Source organism: Amblyomma mixtum, chromosome 3 (assembly GCF_055824585.1).
Source record: "Amblyomma mixtum isolate Tamu chromosome 3, ASM5582458v1, whole genome shotgun sequence".
Lineage (NCBI taxonomy): Eukaryota > Metazoa > Arthropoda > Arachnida > Ixodida > Ixodidae > Amblyomma > Amblyomma mixtum.
This window is the reverse complement of record NC_143014.1, coordinates 107,014,928-107,032,597: the sequence shown is the minus strand read 5'-3', so window position 1 is coordinate 107,032,597 and position 17,670 is coordinate 107,014,928. Positions and strand designations below refer to the sequence as shown.

The 17,670-nt window shown below is 40.6% G+C and overlaps 1 protein-coding gene across 3 annotated transcripts in view; it reads right to left on the bottom strand.

Annotated features, from left to right (window-relative positions):
• The window catches only part of LeuRS-m (Leucyl-tRNA synthetase, mitochondrial), a 49,654-nt gene that overhangs the window by 7,447 nt on the left and 24,537 nt on the right, over positions 1–17,670 (bottom strand). For 2 of the 3 annotated variants that reach the window (XM_089580572.1, XM_089580574.1), the window contains 8 exons: positions 16,385–16,494; positions 15,658–15,822; positions 15,442–15,560; positions 13,387–13,553; positions 10,352–10,522; positions 10,125–10,219; positions 8,050–8,140; positions 190–347 (listed from right to left, as the gene is read on the bottom strand). In XM_089580572.1, the coding sequence (XP_089436698.1) occupies positions 190–347; positions 8,050–8,140; positions 10,125–10,219; positions 10,352–10,522; positions 13,387–13,553; positions 15,442–15,560; positions 15,658–15,822; positions 16,385–16,494 (1,076 nt within the window). The remainder of the gene's footprint in view (positions 1–189; positions 348–8,049; positions 8,141–10,124; positions 10,220–10,351; positions 10,523–13,386; positions 13,554–15,441; positions 15,561–15,657; positions 15,823–16,384; positions 16,495–17,670) is intronic. The other variant, XM_089580573.1, reaches the window with a different exon arrangement.

The following is a 17,670-nucleotide window of genomic DNA, read 5'->3' as shown; positions in this document are numbered from 1 at the left end:
TTCCATCACTGAAAAACTTACTAAACACCCCTCATACAACTAGCTACCCCCCCCAAAAAAAGAAAGTCAATTCTATTTAGGGATATAAGCTAGACATGCGACAATGATGCATGCATGCAAGAGAATGCACTGAAACAAAATTTTCTCTGGCAATTTCACTTTAAAAAAAAAAAAAGCTCAAGATATTACATTTTTTACATGGTGATTTCTGCCCTCGTAATAGTGGGCCTCTCGGTCTGCAAATTCAGGAGTTGACTGTGCCTCTTCCAGTGATCGTCCAACACTATTCCGGAAATCGTGCACAGTCAGCCATAGCCGCTCCTGCCAGCTGACAATACCACGAAACGCTGCAACAAAGTACCATTAGGATTAGGGAAGAAATATTGTCAAGGATTCCATATAAAAGCTCACTGAATGATCCAATTTCTTTTTCTCAGCAGATTTTGTTCCCAGAAGAACTATTTACATAGAGACTAGTGAATATGCTCACTGGAAGCTCATAAAACACAGTACTATCACTTCACCACAAAATTTTGACGAAAATACAATACCGTAGTGCATGAAAGATGCTATGCCAGCAGACTGCTTAAGAAGTAGGTGCCTGGATGCAACAAGCTTATAATGAAGCTTACCGCTGTGCAGTTTTCTTCCATGCAACACTGCACGGTTCCATCCTTACAGCATGATGCTATGAAACAGTTGCACTCATCCATAAAATAAAACTAAGACTAGATTAACTAAGACTAGATTCCGTCGTCAGGCTCCCCAATGCAAAGAACCCCACCTTAAAATTTTAAGTAGTGCATGAAGCAGTATGCAAGGTCCACATGGTTTGGTTTGGTTTGGTTTATGGGGTTTAACGTCCCAAAGCGACTCAGGCTATGAGAGACGCCGTAGTGAAGGGCTCCGGAAATTTCGACCACCTGGGGTTCTTTAACGTGCACTGACATCGCACAGTACAAGGGCCTCTAGAATTTCTCCTCCAAAGAAATTCTAGCCGCCGTAGCCGGGATCGAACCCGCGTCTTTTGGGTCAGCAGCCGAGTACCATGACCACTGAGCCACCGCGGCAGCTATACAGTGAACTCTCACTTGAGTGAACTTCAAGGGACCGAAGGAAATAGTTCACTTAACTGAAAGTTCACTAAACTGAATATTCACTAGACTAACATAAGACATGGCATCCATAGTGTCAAAAGTGTGAAACGGAATTTATACATAACTTATACAAGGTGCATAGCAGTTAAAACGCTGCCTTTCTCACTTTGAAAAAAAAAATCAGTAATCTTCTTCTGCACTTGTACATTTAAAGCACAAGAAGTTACAAAACTATCGAAAGAGTCAATGTTTTTGTAAACTTCTTCTGGCACAGCTTGCTGTTGAGACACGAAGTCTCTGAACTTTCCGATGCACCCTACAACCTCAGCTAGAGTTATATAGGGCTTGAAACTGGCTCTGCAGTTGCCTCTTCTTCATCGCACTTGTCTTCTTCTGGACAAACACTGGCAACAATCTCCAGATCAGTCTGTCCAGCACAGGTAATCAGTGCACTGTCACACAGTGCATAGTCTTCAAACGAAGTACTATTGCTATCGACCTCCAGCTGATGACAGATCTCTGTCATGAGGGCGGGCATCGGTTGCGCCTGCAGTGGAGGGCTCAAAACTTCGTTGAACTGATGGGAAAAATAAGCCTGGGTCCTCTGAGCGAGTTCGTTAAACTGAAATATTCATCTTGAAAGAATGTCGTACGCCAAAAAAGGACGAAACAGGAAGGAAAAACACAGAACAGGAAAGAGGCGCAACTTCCAACTTTAATAACAGGAAAGGAAACCAGGCGCTCTTTTATAGCCGCTGAGCTGCATGAGGGTGCGTGAACTAAAAAACAAATGCGGTGGTGGACGAGTGATAACAACACTGCAACACAGCACAACAAGTCATAGGGAGGTCGCTATTACAAAAGGCATGTTGAAAACTCATGCGAGCGTGAATGATAGCACAGGTTGAACGATTATGAAAAAGGATAAGAACTACCTCTAAGATATTAACAATCATGAAACCGATTGAAGGAAGCAGGCGGACTTTGCAAAGGGCATCTAAGCGAAACCGTCCAAAAAAGCTAGTTCGTTTCTGGTGAGGAGAACAGAAGGCGTGCTAACGCAGTTGTCTTTTCTTTGATCAATATAAAAAGCCTCAATGACTTCTCTTTCGATTTTTTCCTTTGCCCTGGCTAGAAACCTGGTCTCCTGAAATTTCGGAAAACAATCTTTACACCTGCTACAATGTAAAGCTAGATTGCTTCCCGTCTTGCTTTTTAGGGTCACATTGTGCTGTCGAGCACGCTCATTGAAGCACTGTCCCGTTTGCCCCACATATACTTTGCCACACGTCAAAGGAATCCCGTATACCACATTAGTGGTACATTTTGTGAACATTGTTTGATGTTTGACAGTGCAGGCCTTTTTGACCCGCTTTCCTGACACCATCGGACATATGCTTGCCAGTTTGCAGGGGGCTGAAAAAACCAGCCGCACTCCGTGCCTGGAAGCCACTTTTTTCAAATTGTGCGAAAACCCATGCAGGTAAGGTATGACCTGCACAGGTTTGTTTCCAAATTCCCGCTTGTAGACCGGCTTTTTCATTTTTTGAAGGAGGCTTTCAGACACACTGGTGACCAGTTGCAATGGGTAACCTGCTGACATAACTCTTCTGATCTGATACTGGAAGCTTTCACTGATTTTGTGTCAGATTCGCATATCGAAAACGTACTGACCGCTTTTAACTCGAAGTCAACGTCCCTGAAGTTCACGCATGAAAAGCCAGATCATGATTGTATACAGTTCTTGGATTTACAGATTTCCTTTACCAACAACCACGTTTGTTGGATGTATCAACCTCGCTCAAAGAAGTCTCTGTTAGCTTACGATAGCGCCCACTCCAAATTAGTAAAACGAGGAATAGTTTCTCTTTGCATTAGGTCGGCCCTAGAAAAATCTTGTCCACACAAAATCAGTGAAAGCTTCCAGTATCAGATCAGAAGAGTTATGTCAGCAGGTTACCCATTGCAACTGGTCACCAGTGTGTCTGAAAGCCTCCTTCAAAAAATGAAAAAGCCGGTCTACAAGCGGGAATTTGGAAACAAACCTGTGCAGGTCATACCTTACCTGCATGGGTTTTCGCACAATTTGAAAAAAGTGGCTTCCAGGCACGGAGTGCGGCTGGTTTTTTCAGCCCCCTGCAAACTGACAAGCATATGTCCGATGGTGTCAGGAAAGCGGGTCAAAAAGGCCTGCACTGTCAAACATCAAACAATGTTCACAAAATGTACCACTAATGTGGTATACGGGATTCCTTTGACGTGTGGCAAAGTATATGTGGGGCAAACGGGACAGTGCTTCAATGAGCGTGCTCGACAGCACAATGTGACCCTAAAAAGCAAGACGGGAAGCAATCTAGCTTTACATTGTAGCAGGTGTAAAGATTGTTTTCCGAAATTTCAGGAGACCAGGTTTCTAGCCAGGGCAAAGGAAAAAATCGAAAGAGAAGTCATTGAGGCTTTTTATATTGATCAAAGAAAAGACAACTGCGTTAGCACGCCTTCTGTTCTCCTCACCAGAAACGAACTAGCTTTTTTGGACGGTTTCGTTTAGATGCCCTTTGCAAAGTCCGCCTGCTTCCTTCAATCGGTTTCATGATTGTTAATATCTTAGAGGTAGTTCTTATCCTTTTTCATAATCGTTCAACCTGTGCTATCATTCACGCTCGCATGAGTTTTCAACATGCCTTTTGTAATAGCGACCTCCCTATGACTTGTTGTGCTGTGTTGTAGTGTTGTTATCACTCGTCCACCACCGCATTTGTTTTTTAGTTCACGCACCCTCATGCAGCTCAGCGGCTATAAAAGAGCGCCTGGTTTCCTTTCCTGTTATTAAAGTTGGAAGTTGCGCCTCTTTCCTGTTCTGTGTTTTTCCTTCCTGTTTCGTCCTTTTTTGGCGTACGACATTCTTTCAAGACAATGTACCAACTAACCCGTCAAAAAGTTCTACTACTGAAATATTCACTATTCCGAAATTCGTTTAAGTGAAACATTTGCGCATAGAATCTATAAGAAAACTGCCGGGGCTTTTTAAAAAGTTCGTTATTCTGAAATATTCGATAAACCGGAGTTCGTACAACTGAGAGTTTACTGTACAAGGTCCACATATAAAATGAGAAAACACACTGCCACAGAATAATGTCATGCTCCACTACATAGTAGTACAACGGGTAGACATGCCCTTGAATTGAAGTTATGATGTCATTATATGAACATAGACAGAGCAGCCATGTGAACACTGTGTTGTGTTTAATGGCACATAAGCAACGCTACCATGTGCCAAATACAAGGTTTAATACATCTGCTTGGCGGGAGGGAGCTGAAAGGTTTTTTAAAACACTATAACTCATTCAGAAGCTTTGCTCCTTTTAAGAACGAAACTACACAGGAAATTTTGATGAGTGAATTTTGTCCTAAGAGTAAGCTGGGGTGTGGAATGGGACGCGTTCATCATAAAATTGTGGGAAATGCTTTTTCCTTAGTTCACTGAGTGCCATGCATTCAAATAAGGTGTGGCTTGTGGTGACCACCTCCCCGCATAGTTCACATGTAGGTCTAGGTTGTTTTGCAAGAAAGAAGTTGAGCATTAAATGAGTGCGTCCAATACGAAAGCAGCATAAAAGTACTTTGATGAAGCATTCTTGATGACCACATGATTTTATTCTCCAGCGATCAGCGTCATTAGATGCAGTTCGTTGTTTACTTCGTTATTCCATGAAACCTGCCATTTTGCTCACTTCTCGCTGTACAAATTGCGTACAATCTTTATGCGGTATATTTACTTGCTCTATTTTAGCATTATCTCGCCACTGACTCCAATGTGGCTAGGTACCCAGCAGAACTTAATTACAAGTCCTTGTGTTTCAGCTGTTTACATTATCTATGATATCTCCTATTAAGGGGGGGTTCTGTTGTGTTTCTGGAGCGCAGTGCTGTGCTTGCGCTGAGGAATTCAGTGCAGAAGATACTCTTCTTCTGTATTATTTTTTTGACAGCCATGAAAATGACGTGACATCCGGCCATGAAACCTGATGCACATTCAGGCACCATTACTATTTCCTCCCATTTGTCTTGTATTACAGTACTTCCAACATAAAGTGCTGTTTTAGAAACATCCGTGTAAAAAGCTGTGTAGTTCTTGTAAGTTTCGTTTAGCGTGAAAAGCTTTTGCAGGATATATTCTTGTGGAGTTAGCTTTTTGTGGATGTGTGCTAATGTCAAGTCACATACAGTGGGGAAACTGTACCAAAGTGGCGGTGGGTCAGCTCTCCAGGCAGTATCGGGAAGTGCATCCAGTATGTTTAGTTCTTGGCATTTTTCCTCAAATTGGAGGAGCACTGGTCCAGGGTTTATTGTTGAATAGCGTTCTGGATGGTGTTTTTGTAATGACGGGTTAACAGAGATTTTTCAGTAATGAACAGATTTTGAAGATGCGTGCGCACGTGAAAATGGTTCTTCTGGATGCTAGTGATAGTTCACTGGTTTCCCCATAAAGACTATCTATGGGCGATGTCCTGTGCGCGCCAGTTGAAAAACGTAAACCTAAGTTGTGTGCTAGGTCCAGTCGTTTCAAGTATGATGGACTGGCAATCTAAACAACAGCCTAGTACAGAACAGCTGATATGCAAATGAGAAGTTCTGCCAGAACACCAGCATTTTTGTGAAATCACTTTCAGAACACCGAGAGTTTAATCAAAGTTTTTTCTTATTTATGTGGGGTAGGAATGCGAATTTTTTCTCAAAAGTTCTGCCTAAAAATTTCTGTTCTTGTTTAACTGGTAATGGTGTTTCATTTAGGGTTGGAGCAGGGTCACCATACTTTCTTTTGTGTGGAAGTCGTGGTTTCTGCCACCTTAAGTCAGCTATGGATGAAGTGTCCCTTGGCGTACGTGCCCTTCTTCTGGCGCTATTAAACAAAATTCATTAAGACTTCTTTCCGGACGAGCTGGTGCATTCTGGATCCAAGAAATGTAACAGCACTAACACATACAGCCACACAATGAGACAAGATTTACGAAAAGGCAAGATTTACAGCGCTTGTGTCTCGTAACTCTTGTCTCATTCTACGGATGCATGTGTTAGCATTATTATATTTCGTAGATTCAGTAAACAAAATTCCCCATTGTGGTCATGTGTAAAAAAAAAAAAATCCATTACAAATTAAGAAGGTGCGTCCAGAAAAACAAGGTGTGTGCACCCGGCCTATGGGGTGTGCAGGAAAATCCCTGGTGTACACTGCTCAAGAAGGCTGGAGAAGTATATAGAAAGCAGTTTTATTGAAAATAAGATCATATTAACCCTTTTAAAAATGCACTGCTGTGCTAGACTCGACTAAAAATGCGGTTGTGAGGAAAAGGGAAAAGCTTGTCGTCTAATCTATGCCATGCCTAAATTAACCAACTTCATGTAACAAAGTAGGATATTCCTTTATGCAGTAGGCGCGTTCTCATTGCGCTTCTCTTAATGGAGCTCCAATAGAGGCTTACGCATTCTTTGAGGCTCTTATCTACACCTGTACCTACATGGGAGCTCTTTTATTGCTTAGGTGAGCTTAGACATGTGTTGGCGAGGTGGGCTCCCACTGAATCCCATGGATAACAACACCAGCTGTATAGGGGAAGCTGGTCTGTTTGGAGGCATTCAGCATCTGCACAGGTGCTCTTATGCAAAGGATAACTACAGGTGCAGATCAGCAGTAGACAGACTTTTACACAGGTACACACCTGTGTGGACAGACGACACACGGACAAAAAAAAGCAGACACCAAGAGACCGGTCATCAGGAGAATGGACACGGAAAAGTCGGTATGTAACTGTATAATGCATTTCATGCGTTTAAATTTGGAACCGCATTCACATGCTGGCATCATCAGGCAAGCACAGTGCCAGGAAGTTCAAGTAAGACTGAATTGGGCTCTTGTAATTAATAAAGAGATAATGATGCAACCGGATTAGGAGCTTGGCACTGCTTCTACAGACCAGTAGAAAAGACCAGTCATGCCAGCATCAGTCACAAAGTGTAACTTATAATGAAGGACAGGCTTGCACACAGTGCTTATCAAAAACAAACAAGCATGCATAAGGTTAAGGCACTGACATAACATGGATGTGCCAATGAAGACAGTACGCTTTTTCAAATGCTTCCCAGTTTGCTTTTTCCTCATCATAAGTCACAGCGTCATAGCAAAGGTGTGTCAAGAAACTACACAAGCTAAACGAAAGACATAATTGCGTTTGCTGCAACAGCATGCGCACATTAAAAAAAAAATGCGGTAGCAGTGGCACAGTTAAATTGCTGTGGGCAGGATGAAAAACATTGAAACAGCAAAACAGCCTCATGCACACAAACTGTTTCTACTGATGGCAGCTGCATATATGGAATGCAGTACAGTGCACTAAACCCTTCCTCGTGCACAAATCAATCATGGCGGTAAGTCAACCCGACATTAGAATGCGGGCTACTTTTGAGCTGCTTGTCGAAAAATACCGTGAAACTGCATCATAACCCAGTATTTGAAAGCTATTTGAGAATAATTCATACAATGCTCATCAAATATTTATAACTTTGAATAGTTATGAACATGCAAAGTTTGATTTGGTCACCAATTCAAATAGACAGATATTAAATGTAATATTTGTAAATATTGCATATGCACACACCCCCAATATGTAATACTATCTTAAAAGTAAAACAGTAACCTTCATTCATGATTCATGGGTAAAAAACAGCAAAGCATTAGCTTGCACTAGTCACATGTCAGTGTTCAATTTTTACAGCCTTACAATGGCTAACTGTCTAAACAGTAATAAATACATACCACCATTTCAGAAACTTATATTATCAGGTGACTATGAAATGCAGCATCAAAACAACAGATGACTAACATACCAACACAACACAAAGCCATGAGTAGGCAACCTATGAAAACCAGATAACTCCAAAAAGTGGAACTTGCCAGGACTAGGCCACTTGTAGCGTGATGTTGGGGAGTAGGCACACAAGATGAACAACCTGGTAGTGTCTATGCCATGTTCCAAAACTACATCCTGTGTTTAGCAAAACAAGCAAAGAAGTATCATGATAATGCAGAAGAACTGACATTCCTGTGTTCCTCTCCTCTGTTGCCTCAACATCATTTATGCAGTGTAAATGGCCACCACATTGAGTAAGGCAATAACAAAAGACTCACATTTATGGCTACAGAAAATTCATAGCTGACACTTCTCAGATTCCTCACACACTGCAGGCTGACATTGATACTATAAAGCAGAATGGCATCAGTGTTCATGCATGTTTTATCAAGAAAACTTTAGTACAGTTATGTAGCAATATTCTGCCCTCTATATTATGAATCATGAACAATTGCAAGGAAGTCTAGCAATGCCTGGGCTGGGCTTGTATAAAAGTTAAGCTTAAACACAGGGCACAGGACATACTTTTGGCGACCATGCATTCTGCAATGCAGGCAAAGAACATATAAAAAGCAGGTTTTCATACAACAGTTTTTTGCTCAGAACACAGAAATCAAAGCTATGCAATTATGAACCCACAGCCTAATTCAACATTTCAATAAAAGCCTAAAATTTTGCAGCCAGCATGAATGCATTTTACTATTCCCTTAAGGCTTTGCATTTCACTCTTGTTCAATATATGCAATATGTACCAGCAAAAATAAACCAAGCCTAAAAAATACAACAGTTCATTTTGCAAGACTCAAAATCAAACAAGTATTTCTATAGTTACACAGCATGCCAAGGAGGTTTTTTTTTTTTTTTCTTCTGAATAACTTTCAAAATTAGTTGAGTTTTATTAATGTTTAAACCACTGGAGATATGTGAATGGTATCAAAGAGGAAGTTTTATGAAGTCAACATAGCAAAAGCACCATCTCTGAAAGGTAGCTTTATTCTGAACATTTTATTCTCATGCATTTAACAAAAATGTGCAAGAACATGGAGGTACCAGGTATTGTGGCAGCTCACATGCTCTCACAGCAAATGTGGCTGCATAGACTGTGGTATGCCACAGCTGCTGCCAGTAAATGTGCTCAAAGAAAGGTGCTCACTGCTTGGACATTTTGATACTCGGACAAACCACATGGAAAGTTTTTGCAAAATTTCTGCTCATTCTGGATAAAGCTGCATCCATTACAAAAATGAAAACATCCAGGGTTTCTTAAACACTATAAAACTTTTTAACTACTAAAACTTTTAATGCAGCTTTGATGATTCAAAGTTTAATTTTTTTTATCCATAACCTGTTACGTAAAACTTTTAAATACTACAATTGCATCACTGTTTTTCTGACCTGTTTTAAATACGTAAATATGTTTTCTGGAAAATAAAGGCGTTTATTATTATTATTAATGAGTGCCACCCCTGCATAAAACTTTCATTCGCGTTACATGAAATACCCTATATATAGTACGACGTGGTTAGCTGGGCTAATTGGAACATACTTTTGAAGTGGCACTGCAAAGATAACAGGACAGAAATGATAGAAACACATAAGACAACACTGGTGCCAGAGTCATTTTCCGTGTTCCTACCACTACTGTCATGTTATCTCCGTGATGCCATTTACAAACCCAATATTCTATATTGCTATATATTTAAAATAAATGTGACCAGTTAACTCTGTAAGCTGACCTTGCACACGCCAAATATATTTTCCAAGTGACGGAGCACACATTTTCTACTAGTATTATAGTGTATGTCTGGCAATGAAGATCATTGCCTCTGTGAACAAGACAGAAGACTTTTTTATGAAGGATAAATGTTCCCTCACACTTCAGCTGAATCACTGATGCATACAACTCATCTAACTGTATCAAGAGCAGGTAACAGTGTTTGCAGAGAAAGGTGAACAAAACTTATGCATGAGCTTTTTTGCAAAACACCAACCAGAAAAAATAAGTAGAACAGGTGCAGAAACTACATGAATAATATGAGTACAGTAAAACATCACAACTTTTGACAGAAGAGGTTTTAAATTGGACAACAGCTGACAATCAACAATGGAATGTGGTTACCTCTGGCCTAACACCATTGTGTTTTGACTTGCTCATCTTTTCCCAGTCAACAACAACTGGCTCGCCAGTGTCCTTGTGGAACAGCTTGGACCCCTCTTTCAGGATAACATGAGGCAGATACAAAAAATACAGCAATTACAAAACTACCCTTACCAGCAACACAAGAATGGGTGAATTTTGCCGCTTTAACATACAAACAAAATTAATGAATGAATACCAGAACTCACTCTGAATGACCGCATCACGAGGCAGGTATTGGCCAGTGGCACGAAGCTTGAAAGTTTCATTCACCACCATTCCATGCACAAGCATTCTCAGAAAAGGCTCCTTGGTTGTGGTTAAGCCCAGGCCATGGCAGAAGTGGTTCACAAACCGAGCATAATACAGGTGCATCACAGCTGGATGGCAAAAGTTGGAAATCCGAATAATGACAAGAAAGGAAGTTGTGGCATCAGAAATCCAAAGATCCTAAATGTGCTCATAAAAAAAAGAAAGTATGAAACAGTGTACGCCATCACTGTGGGCACATAGTGTTGCAGCAAAATCAAACACAGAGTGAATGCTTTCTGCACAATAATGCATGTCATTCAAGTAGCATAAAAACTGTTCAATATAGTTAACTCACTAGAAACCAAAAAATTTGACCACCTATAAAATGTAATAAGTGCGCAGACTAAGACGAACCTTGACACGCAAGTTAAAAGCCCAAGTGAGTTTCTGTAAATTGATAGAGAGCACTTTTGGCCTCCACCTGGCACTTCTGGAATACATTTGGCGATTTTGTGCCCACCCATTGCTGCACACCCATGCTGCACAAATTCTGCGCCATCTGTCATGTGGTACCGAAACTTGACGCTCAGTACTCCCCAAATTTATTTATTTATTTCGGAATACTGGCGATCCCTTTTTTGGGATTTTTACAAGAATGGACAAAAACAAGATGTGCACAAGTATAGTTTCAATGGCTTCAGTTTCAAGCTTCAACAATAGGCTGATATGCCACATGGCTGGCTTCAACATGTGGCTGATATGCCACATGTGATATGGATCACATGTGGCATAAATAAAGAAGGAATGAAGCAAATAAAACAATAACAGCACTTGCATCTGACAAATACACTGCAGTAAAATAAAATTAACTGACTCATGATGATGACTGGCCAAAGAGCACCATAGCACAAGGTGTATTCGTCTACACAAAGTAGGCTTAAGGACCAATTTACTAAGCATTTTACCCCAATATGCCGAGCACCAGGCCAGGGTAAAGCTCACAGGCGACATTGGGGATCTAACCCCACACCTCCCACATGCTTAATAGAGACATGCCAAAAGAAATGTGAAAACAAAGCTCTCGCCAGCTGGATAAATTTGACCACAGCTGGCTGAGCTTTAATCGACAGATGCAACTGATTCCGATCTCCAACTACTTGTGGAAAAAATGAATATCAGAAGGTATTACTGGAACACAAAAATTCTTCAAGAGTGAATGCATGCTTGTATCAAGTTCCTGTTGAATGGTTAATGTGAACAAAGTCTGTAGGGGACATTATTAATGAATTTTTAAGCAGTAAGTATGAAAATCTGAGACGGTGTAATTCAGCACGGCAAGAGAGCCTGTGGAGGCCTGCGGCACGCAAAAGTTCTGTGTGTGAATGTGTGCAATAATAACAGTTAAAGATAAAGTGCAAGGCTTTCCTTTGCTACTTTTCATGTGTTCTACTGTTATCTTTAGTGAAAGAGAATCAGTCTATGTTGGCAAATTCCAAGAATGGCTGGATAAACATGGCTTAAGCTAGAAGTTTTGTAACACTAGTGGAATGATGCAGGGCTGACAGATGGCAGTATTATGCCTATTTACAGGGTGAGCAGACCAATTTCACTACGCTTGCTGCATGCGTGCACAGCAGTAATCTGTTTACACTGCTCTGAAGCCTAACACAATCTTGAGACAGGTACCGAATCTAGCCACATAGTGGTGTATAGCTGAGGGGTTCACCCATCAGCTTTTTTCTGGCACACTCTGTTGCCTTTTGTACAACTGTGAGTAAGGAAATTAATGCTGCTGTTCTTATATACACTTTGTTTCAGCAATGAAATATAGGCTTTTCTACACAAGACATAAATCCTCTAAGTTTTAATTTTGTTTAATTAGAAATACACACACTTCACAATAAAATGACTTACGCCCAGAAACAAACTGTACCATGCAACTTTAAAGGGAACTTGCTTGTGTTACTACACCCTTTCTGTCTTCAAAAACTCTAACTTCAAACATGGTTGCCATGTAGCCCAGCTAATGACTATGGCTTCACCTTGCCTCTTTGCTCTTTTATTCCATTCTGAATCCATCCCTCCATGGTGTGATTGAGGTGTCCATCAAGAGGTAATCAGTTACCATGCCTTTCTTTTCTTCATAAGTAATTTATTATTATGATTATTATTATTATTATGACCTACAACTACTGGCATCCTCTAAGGCAGCAGTGGCATAGTGAAAATTTCAGTGAAATCATCGTTTATGTCCAGTCTGTAGTATAATGTCAGTTTCGATCATGGAAGGTGAAGGTGAATAAGATGACACTTTATTAGCTGCTAAACCTTTATGTTTATTGACAAGGGATCAAAAGTACTGTGCAGCTGTACAAGGACGGATGGAGATACCGTTGGCTTGTGTCACAGATAATTAATAAGCCTCAAAAACCAACTATGATATCAGGAACACATATGAACACATATGAAGTGATTCTGTATGGTTCTTATTTCACCTACCATATGCTTCCACTTTGCAAGTTCAAAGCTGAATTGCAATGAAAAAAAAAAAGAGGATAAAGTGACTGATGAAGAGTGCGAATAAAGAAGTTTTCAGTGACACAGTGATCTTTTATTGGAATTATTCATTGATGCTACTGTGCATGCAAGAGATTCTGCAGCGACTCAAGGCATCTGGTGTGATGAGTGAAAGTAACGCAATTTCGTGGAATACCCACACGAAGCAATATGTTTCGTTAAATGTCACGCTACATTTCTGCATCAGTAGGCTTCAGCGGAATGAAGATTTGCTGTATTTTTTTCTTTCACAGTTTATAAATTTTTTTTTCATAGTTTATAAGTAAAATCCTATTAAAGGTGCAAGCAAATGGATTGCATATTCTTCTCAGGCAGTCACAAAAATCTAAGCGCAAATGTGTAGCACACCTGATGCGAAAGAACTAGCATTCAATTATAAACAACATGCAGATGCCTCAAACAGCTAGCTTCTCACCATGCTCAAGGCCACCAATGTAGAGGTCAACAGGCATTAGGTCATGTGACACTGTTGGATCCACAATTTTTTCGGAATTGTTTGGGTCAAGGAAGCGCAGGTAGTACCAGGAACTATCAACAAATGTGTCCATGGTGTCTGTCTCACGGGTTGCCGGCCCACTGCATCTGCATCATGAATTTCCACTTGAAAACTTTAGCAATCACTTGGGAATGAACATGGGAATCATATGGGACTTAAACGCAAGGAAATATCAAAAACATCCACGCAAAAACCGTGCACAATGATACCAATACACAAGGACAACAAGGCGCACATAAAAATCAATTCCACATTGCTTACAAAATGATAATTGTTTTAAGCATGACTTCTGGGATACATATTCTTTAGAAACATAAGAACATGCCATGCAATGTTCATAAGAAAACCTCAATTATGACTGTGAAATGTACCAACCGAAAGCTGCAGAACCTTAAAAGCAATAAGGCTTCGGTCATTCGATGCTACTGTGCTTGGCCGCACAAGAGAAGAGATATGGAACCTCTCAATAATTTTGGGATAACCTACTACAGCTACAGACAATGTAATTCAACTCTTTTTCAACAGGTAATGAGGTTTTCTGTCAACTTACATATAGTGGCTCTTTCTTCACCTCAAAGAGTAAAAGTGGAGGGCCAACATGTGCCTGCACTCACTCATGCTAGTGTGAATATAGTAGGCTTTAAACAAATAAAAATCCTCCCTTTAGAAAAAACATGAAGGAACTCAAGACTCTTTTGTATTTATCATCACGATCAGCCAAACAATGTCTCCTGCAGGACTGAGACCTCCCCCAAAAATCTCCGACTGGCGCAGTCCTCTGCCAGCCACAGCGACCCCGTCCCAGAAGATACTGCACAACTGCTATTCTTGTCACGTTTTCTCATGAATTCATAAATGTTAAGCTTTATTACTGATCTCTAGCAGTCAACAGAAATCAACAAATGTCAAACTACCAGAGTATTTGCAGGTGCCCACTATCAACACTGTAGTACAGATTACCACAAAACAGTTAATATCGAAATTATTCAAAGTACACTTCCTTAAGCAGTGCATCACCAAGGCCTTTACACAGCAGATGCGCAAGTTGTTTTTGTTTCCTTGTGTCATCACGAGCCTGGTGCCTATATAAGCCATGTCGAGACAATACATGCAGTTATTAGTCAGCACCTGTGTTTGCATCCTTTTCTTGTCTCGACCACGTTGCTACTGCGCTGTAGTCCTACGTATGCAACGAACTAGCCAGTCATTGCATATTAAGCAGATGGAACAATGAAAAAAATGAAATAACTCAAGCTCCAGAAAAAAAAAATTATGCTTACAAAAGTGTTGTTTCACATTACCATGACTAGAATGCCCAAATAAAGGCAATTATGCATGCAATGTCTTTGCCTGCTTTGCTCATCTTGGAAGACAAGAATTGTAATGAAGCAATGCAGGCAAACAAATAGGCATAGGTGTACACAATTATTTTTATGTCTCAGTGTGTGGTTTTAAAAATTTGCAAAGAAACAGCAGCCTCATGCACCTAGAAGAGCAAGGAGCAAGTACCTAGACACTTTTGCAAGGTCAAAATCTGCCTTACCTACTCATGATTGAGGGCACCACATGCTTATATTTAAGTGCTATGCCAAGAGTGTTACAAGAGGATGAATCTAATCTGTGGCCTTGGATCTCTCAACAAAGAGCAGAAAAGCTGGCCATGTCATCAGCAATGCTTTACACTGCAATTAATATGGTGGCAGAGCTAGTCATGCAGGTTATATGTGCTTTTGCGTTTGAACTGTACTGTAAAATTATAGTACCAGTAAAGATTGCTATTACTTAGTGAAATCTTCAAAACTCGTTTGCTTTTAAACTCTCATATCTATGACAATTACGGTATACTACAGTTTTATTCCAGTTTCTTGCAGACCACCCGAGCATTTATTAATGCTTTTGGTCCTCATGCTCATGACTACTGCTACTGCTCGTGACAAGTGGCAGTTGATCCTACTGCAGAAAAAGGCATAAAACCTGGGGCATGGCGTGTTGAGCCAGTCGTGAGCACCACACAATGGCGAGACACCTTCCTTTGTAATCTTGTCCAGGAGAGGCAGCTCAACTGGGAGTTCTTCATATGGCACAGGAACAACCTGTATTTGGAATCTGGCATAAACACTAGGCATTATAATACATGCACATTTCTGCCTAGCACAGCAGCCTATTTGCCAGATTGAGTCAACAGCTTACCCCACAAGTTCTACAGTGCACGATGGGGATGGGTGTGCCCCAGTAGCGTTGCCTTGAGATAAGCCAGTCCTTGAGGTGGCTGCTGCATGGGTAGCCTCCCCTGCCCTCAAGCTGAGCTTGCTGGCACACTTGTAGCCGTGCAGCCTTTGCAGAAAGGCCAGTCAGCTACCACAGTGCACGGTCAGTGCACAGCAGTGAACAAAAACAGGTCACAAATGCAATCATGCATATCATAAAAAGGCTGTTATGAGAATCGCACACTCAAAAGCACTACAGCCAATGCTCACATAGTAGTCTTGCATTCGTGTATGATATCAACCTTGGCCCTTACATGGCACTGCATTTGTTTGCCAGTTCAGTCAAGTCTTCGCACATTTGCCTCCTACTTTGTCCAGGTTATTCAAATGCATTAACTTACTTGTTCTCCAACATTAACTTGTTAATTTTATAACAAGGCACTACAACCAGACTTATATTAAACAAATATGTAAACGAAAACGTTTCCCAACAATATCCCATGTGCACGCACACAGGCACATCTAACACTGAATTCCCCCTACACGCAAGTGCTTCAGAAGAAAACCATGCATGAAAGTTTGCACTGGCAGGCAAGACTGGTAGAACTAATCAGCAGTGTGTGCTTTCTTTAGCCCTTTAGCTCCTCTTTCAAATACGAGAGCATCATTCACACTATTTTCAAACTTACCATAAGTAATTTAACACTTACCGTGCCTGAATTGATGAGATGTGAAGGGTTATGATCATCAACAACTTTGATCACTTCAAGACTGTGTTCAACAGCAAACTCAAGGTCGTCTTTGCTCAGACTAGGAGTTCCTGCAGGAATGTCCATTATAGTATCAGTAATGCTTAGAATTAGGCCTTCCTCTCAGCTAATTATAGCAAATACACTTTGCTGCACCACCACAAGAAAAAAGACAATGAAGGCAACATACCAAGAGGCAAAGCAAAGCTTAAAGGCTTTTCAACAAAACTGACATAAAACTTTCCTTTGTAGCTAAACCACTACTGTTGTAATCATTAGCCATATCACAGCCACAAAACAATGGCTTCTTCCAGTAAACTCCAATTACGTCAGCTCTAACCAGCCGCACACATCATAACACAGCTAACTTCCTAACCTCATCACTAAAATCATGTCACTGCTGTTGCTGACTACATTTCCCTTTCATAGGTGTCCACTTTGTCACACTAATGGACTACCAGTAATCTATTCTGCACATTACACAAGCCCTGCATAAGACCTATTCCTTACTTTAATTTCAGCTAGGACATCGTCAACTCCTGCGGTAGTTCAATACCTTTACCTAAAAATGCCTCAGCTCAGCAACAAATCTTGTTGTTTTGTTGTGTTGGGTTTAATGGCACATAAGCATCAAAGGCTATCATGCGCCAAGCTCAAGGTGTAGGGTCAGCAACAAAGCCTGGATAAAAATGCGCCTCATGAATATTGTAATGAATCAAGCAAAGCTCGGGCTAGACCAAGTAATATCAATTTACTAATCAATGCTATCACTAAATATTAAAAAATGATATGACTACCTAGCAAAGTTAAGGCAATACTTTTTGCAATCTAACAAAACAAGAGTGACCTCTTTTCATAGTTTCCTTTCTTCAGGCCCTTACAAGGTCAGTAATAAAAAAGGCACATGAAATGTCAAAAGACATTGGAGCAGTCACATTCTACAAAAACAACTCAAAATTTTGTTTTCTTGCATATACAACTAGGTACCTCAAATGGCAGTAAAATTCATACTGTTCCTGGGGACACCTATACTACATTAAAGCACGCTACACTGTTTTTAACATTACAAATATGGCATTACATGAAACTCCTGCTGGTCATATGAAATACATTATGCCTTATCTACCTGGCTCCCATGACAACCCTACTGAAGTACTTGAAAAAAAAATGTGCACTCGTTGCTTATGTACCATGGTCACTAGTGTCATTACACTTGATCATTATGCTGAAAAGCAAGACTTATAGTT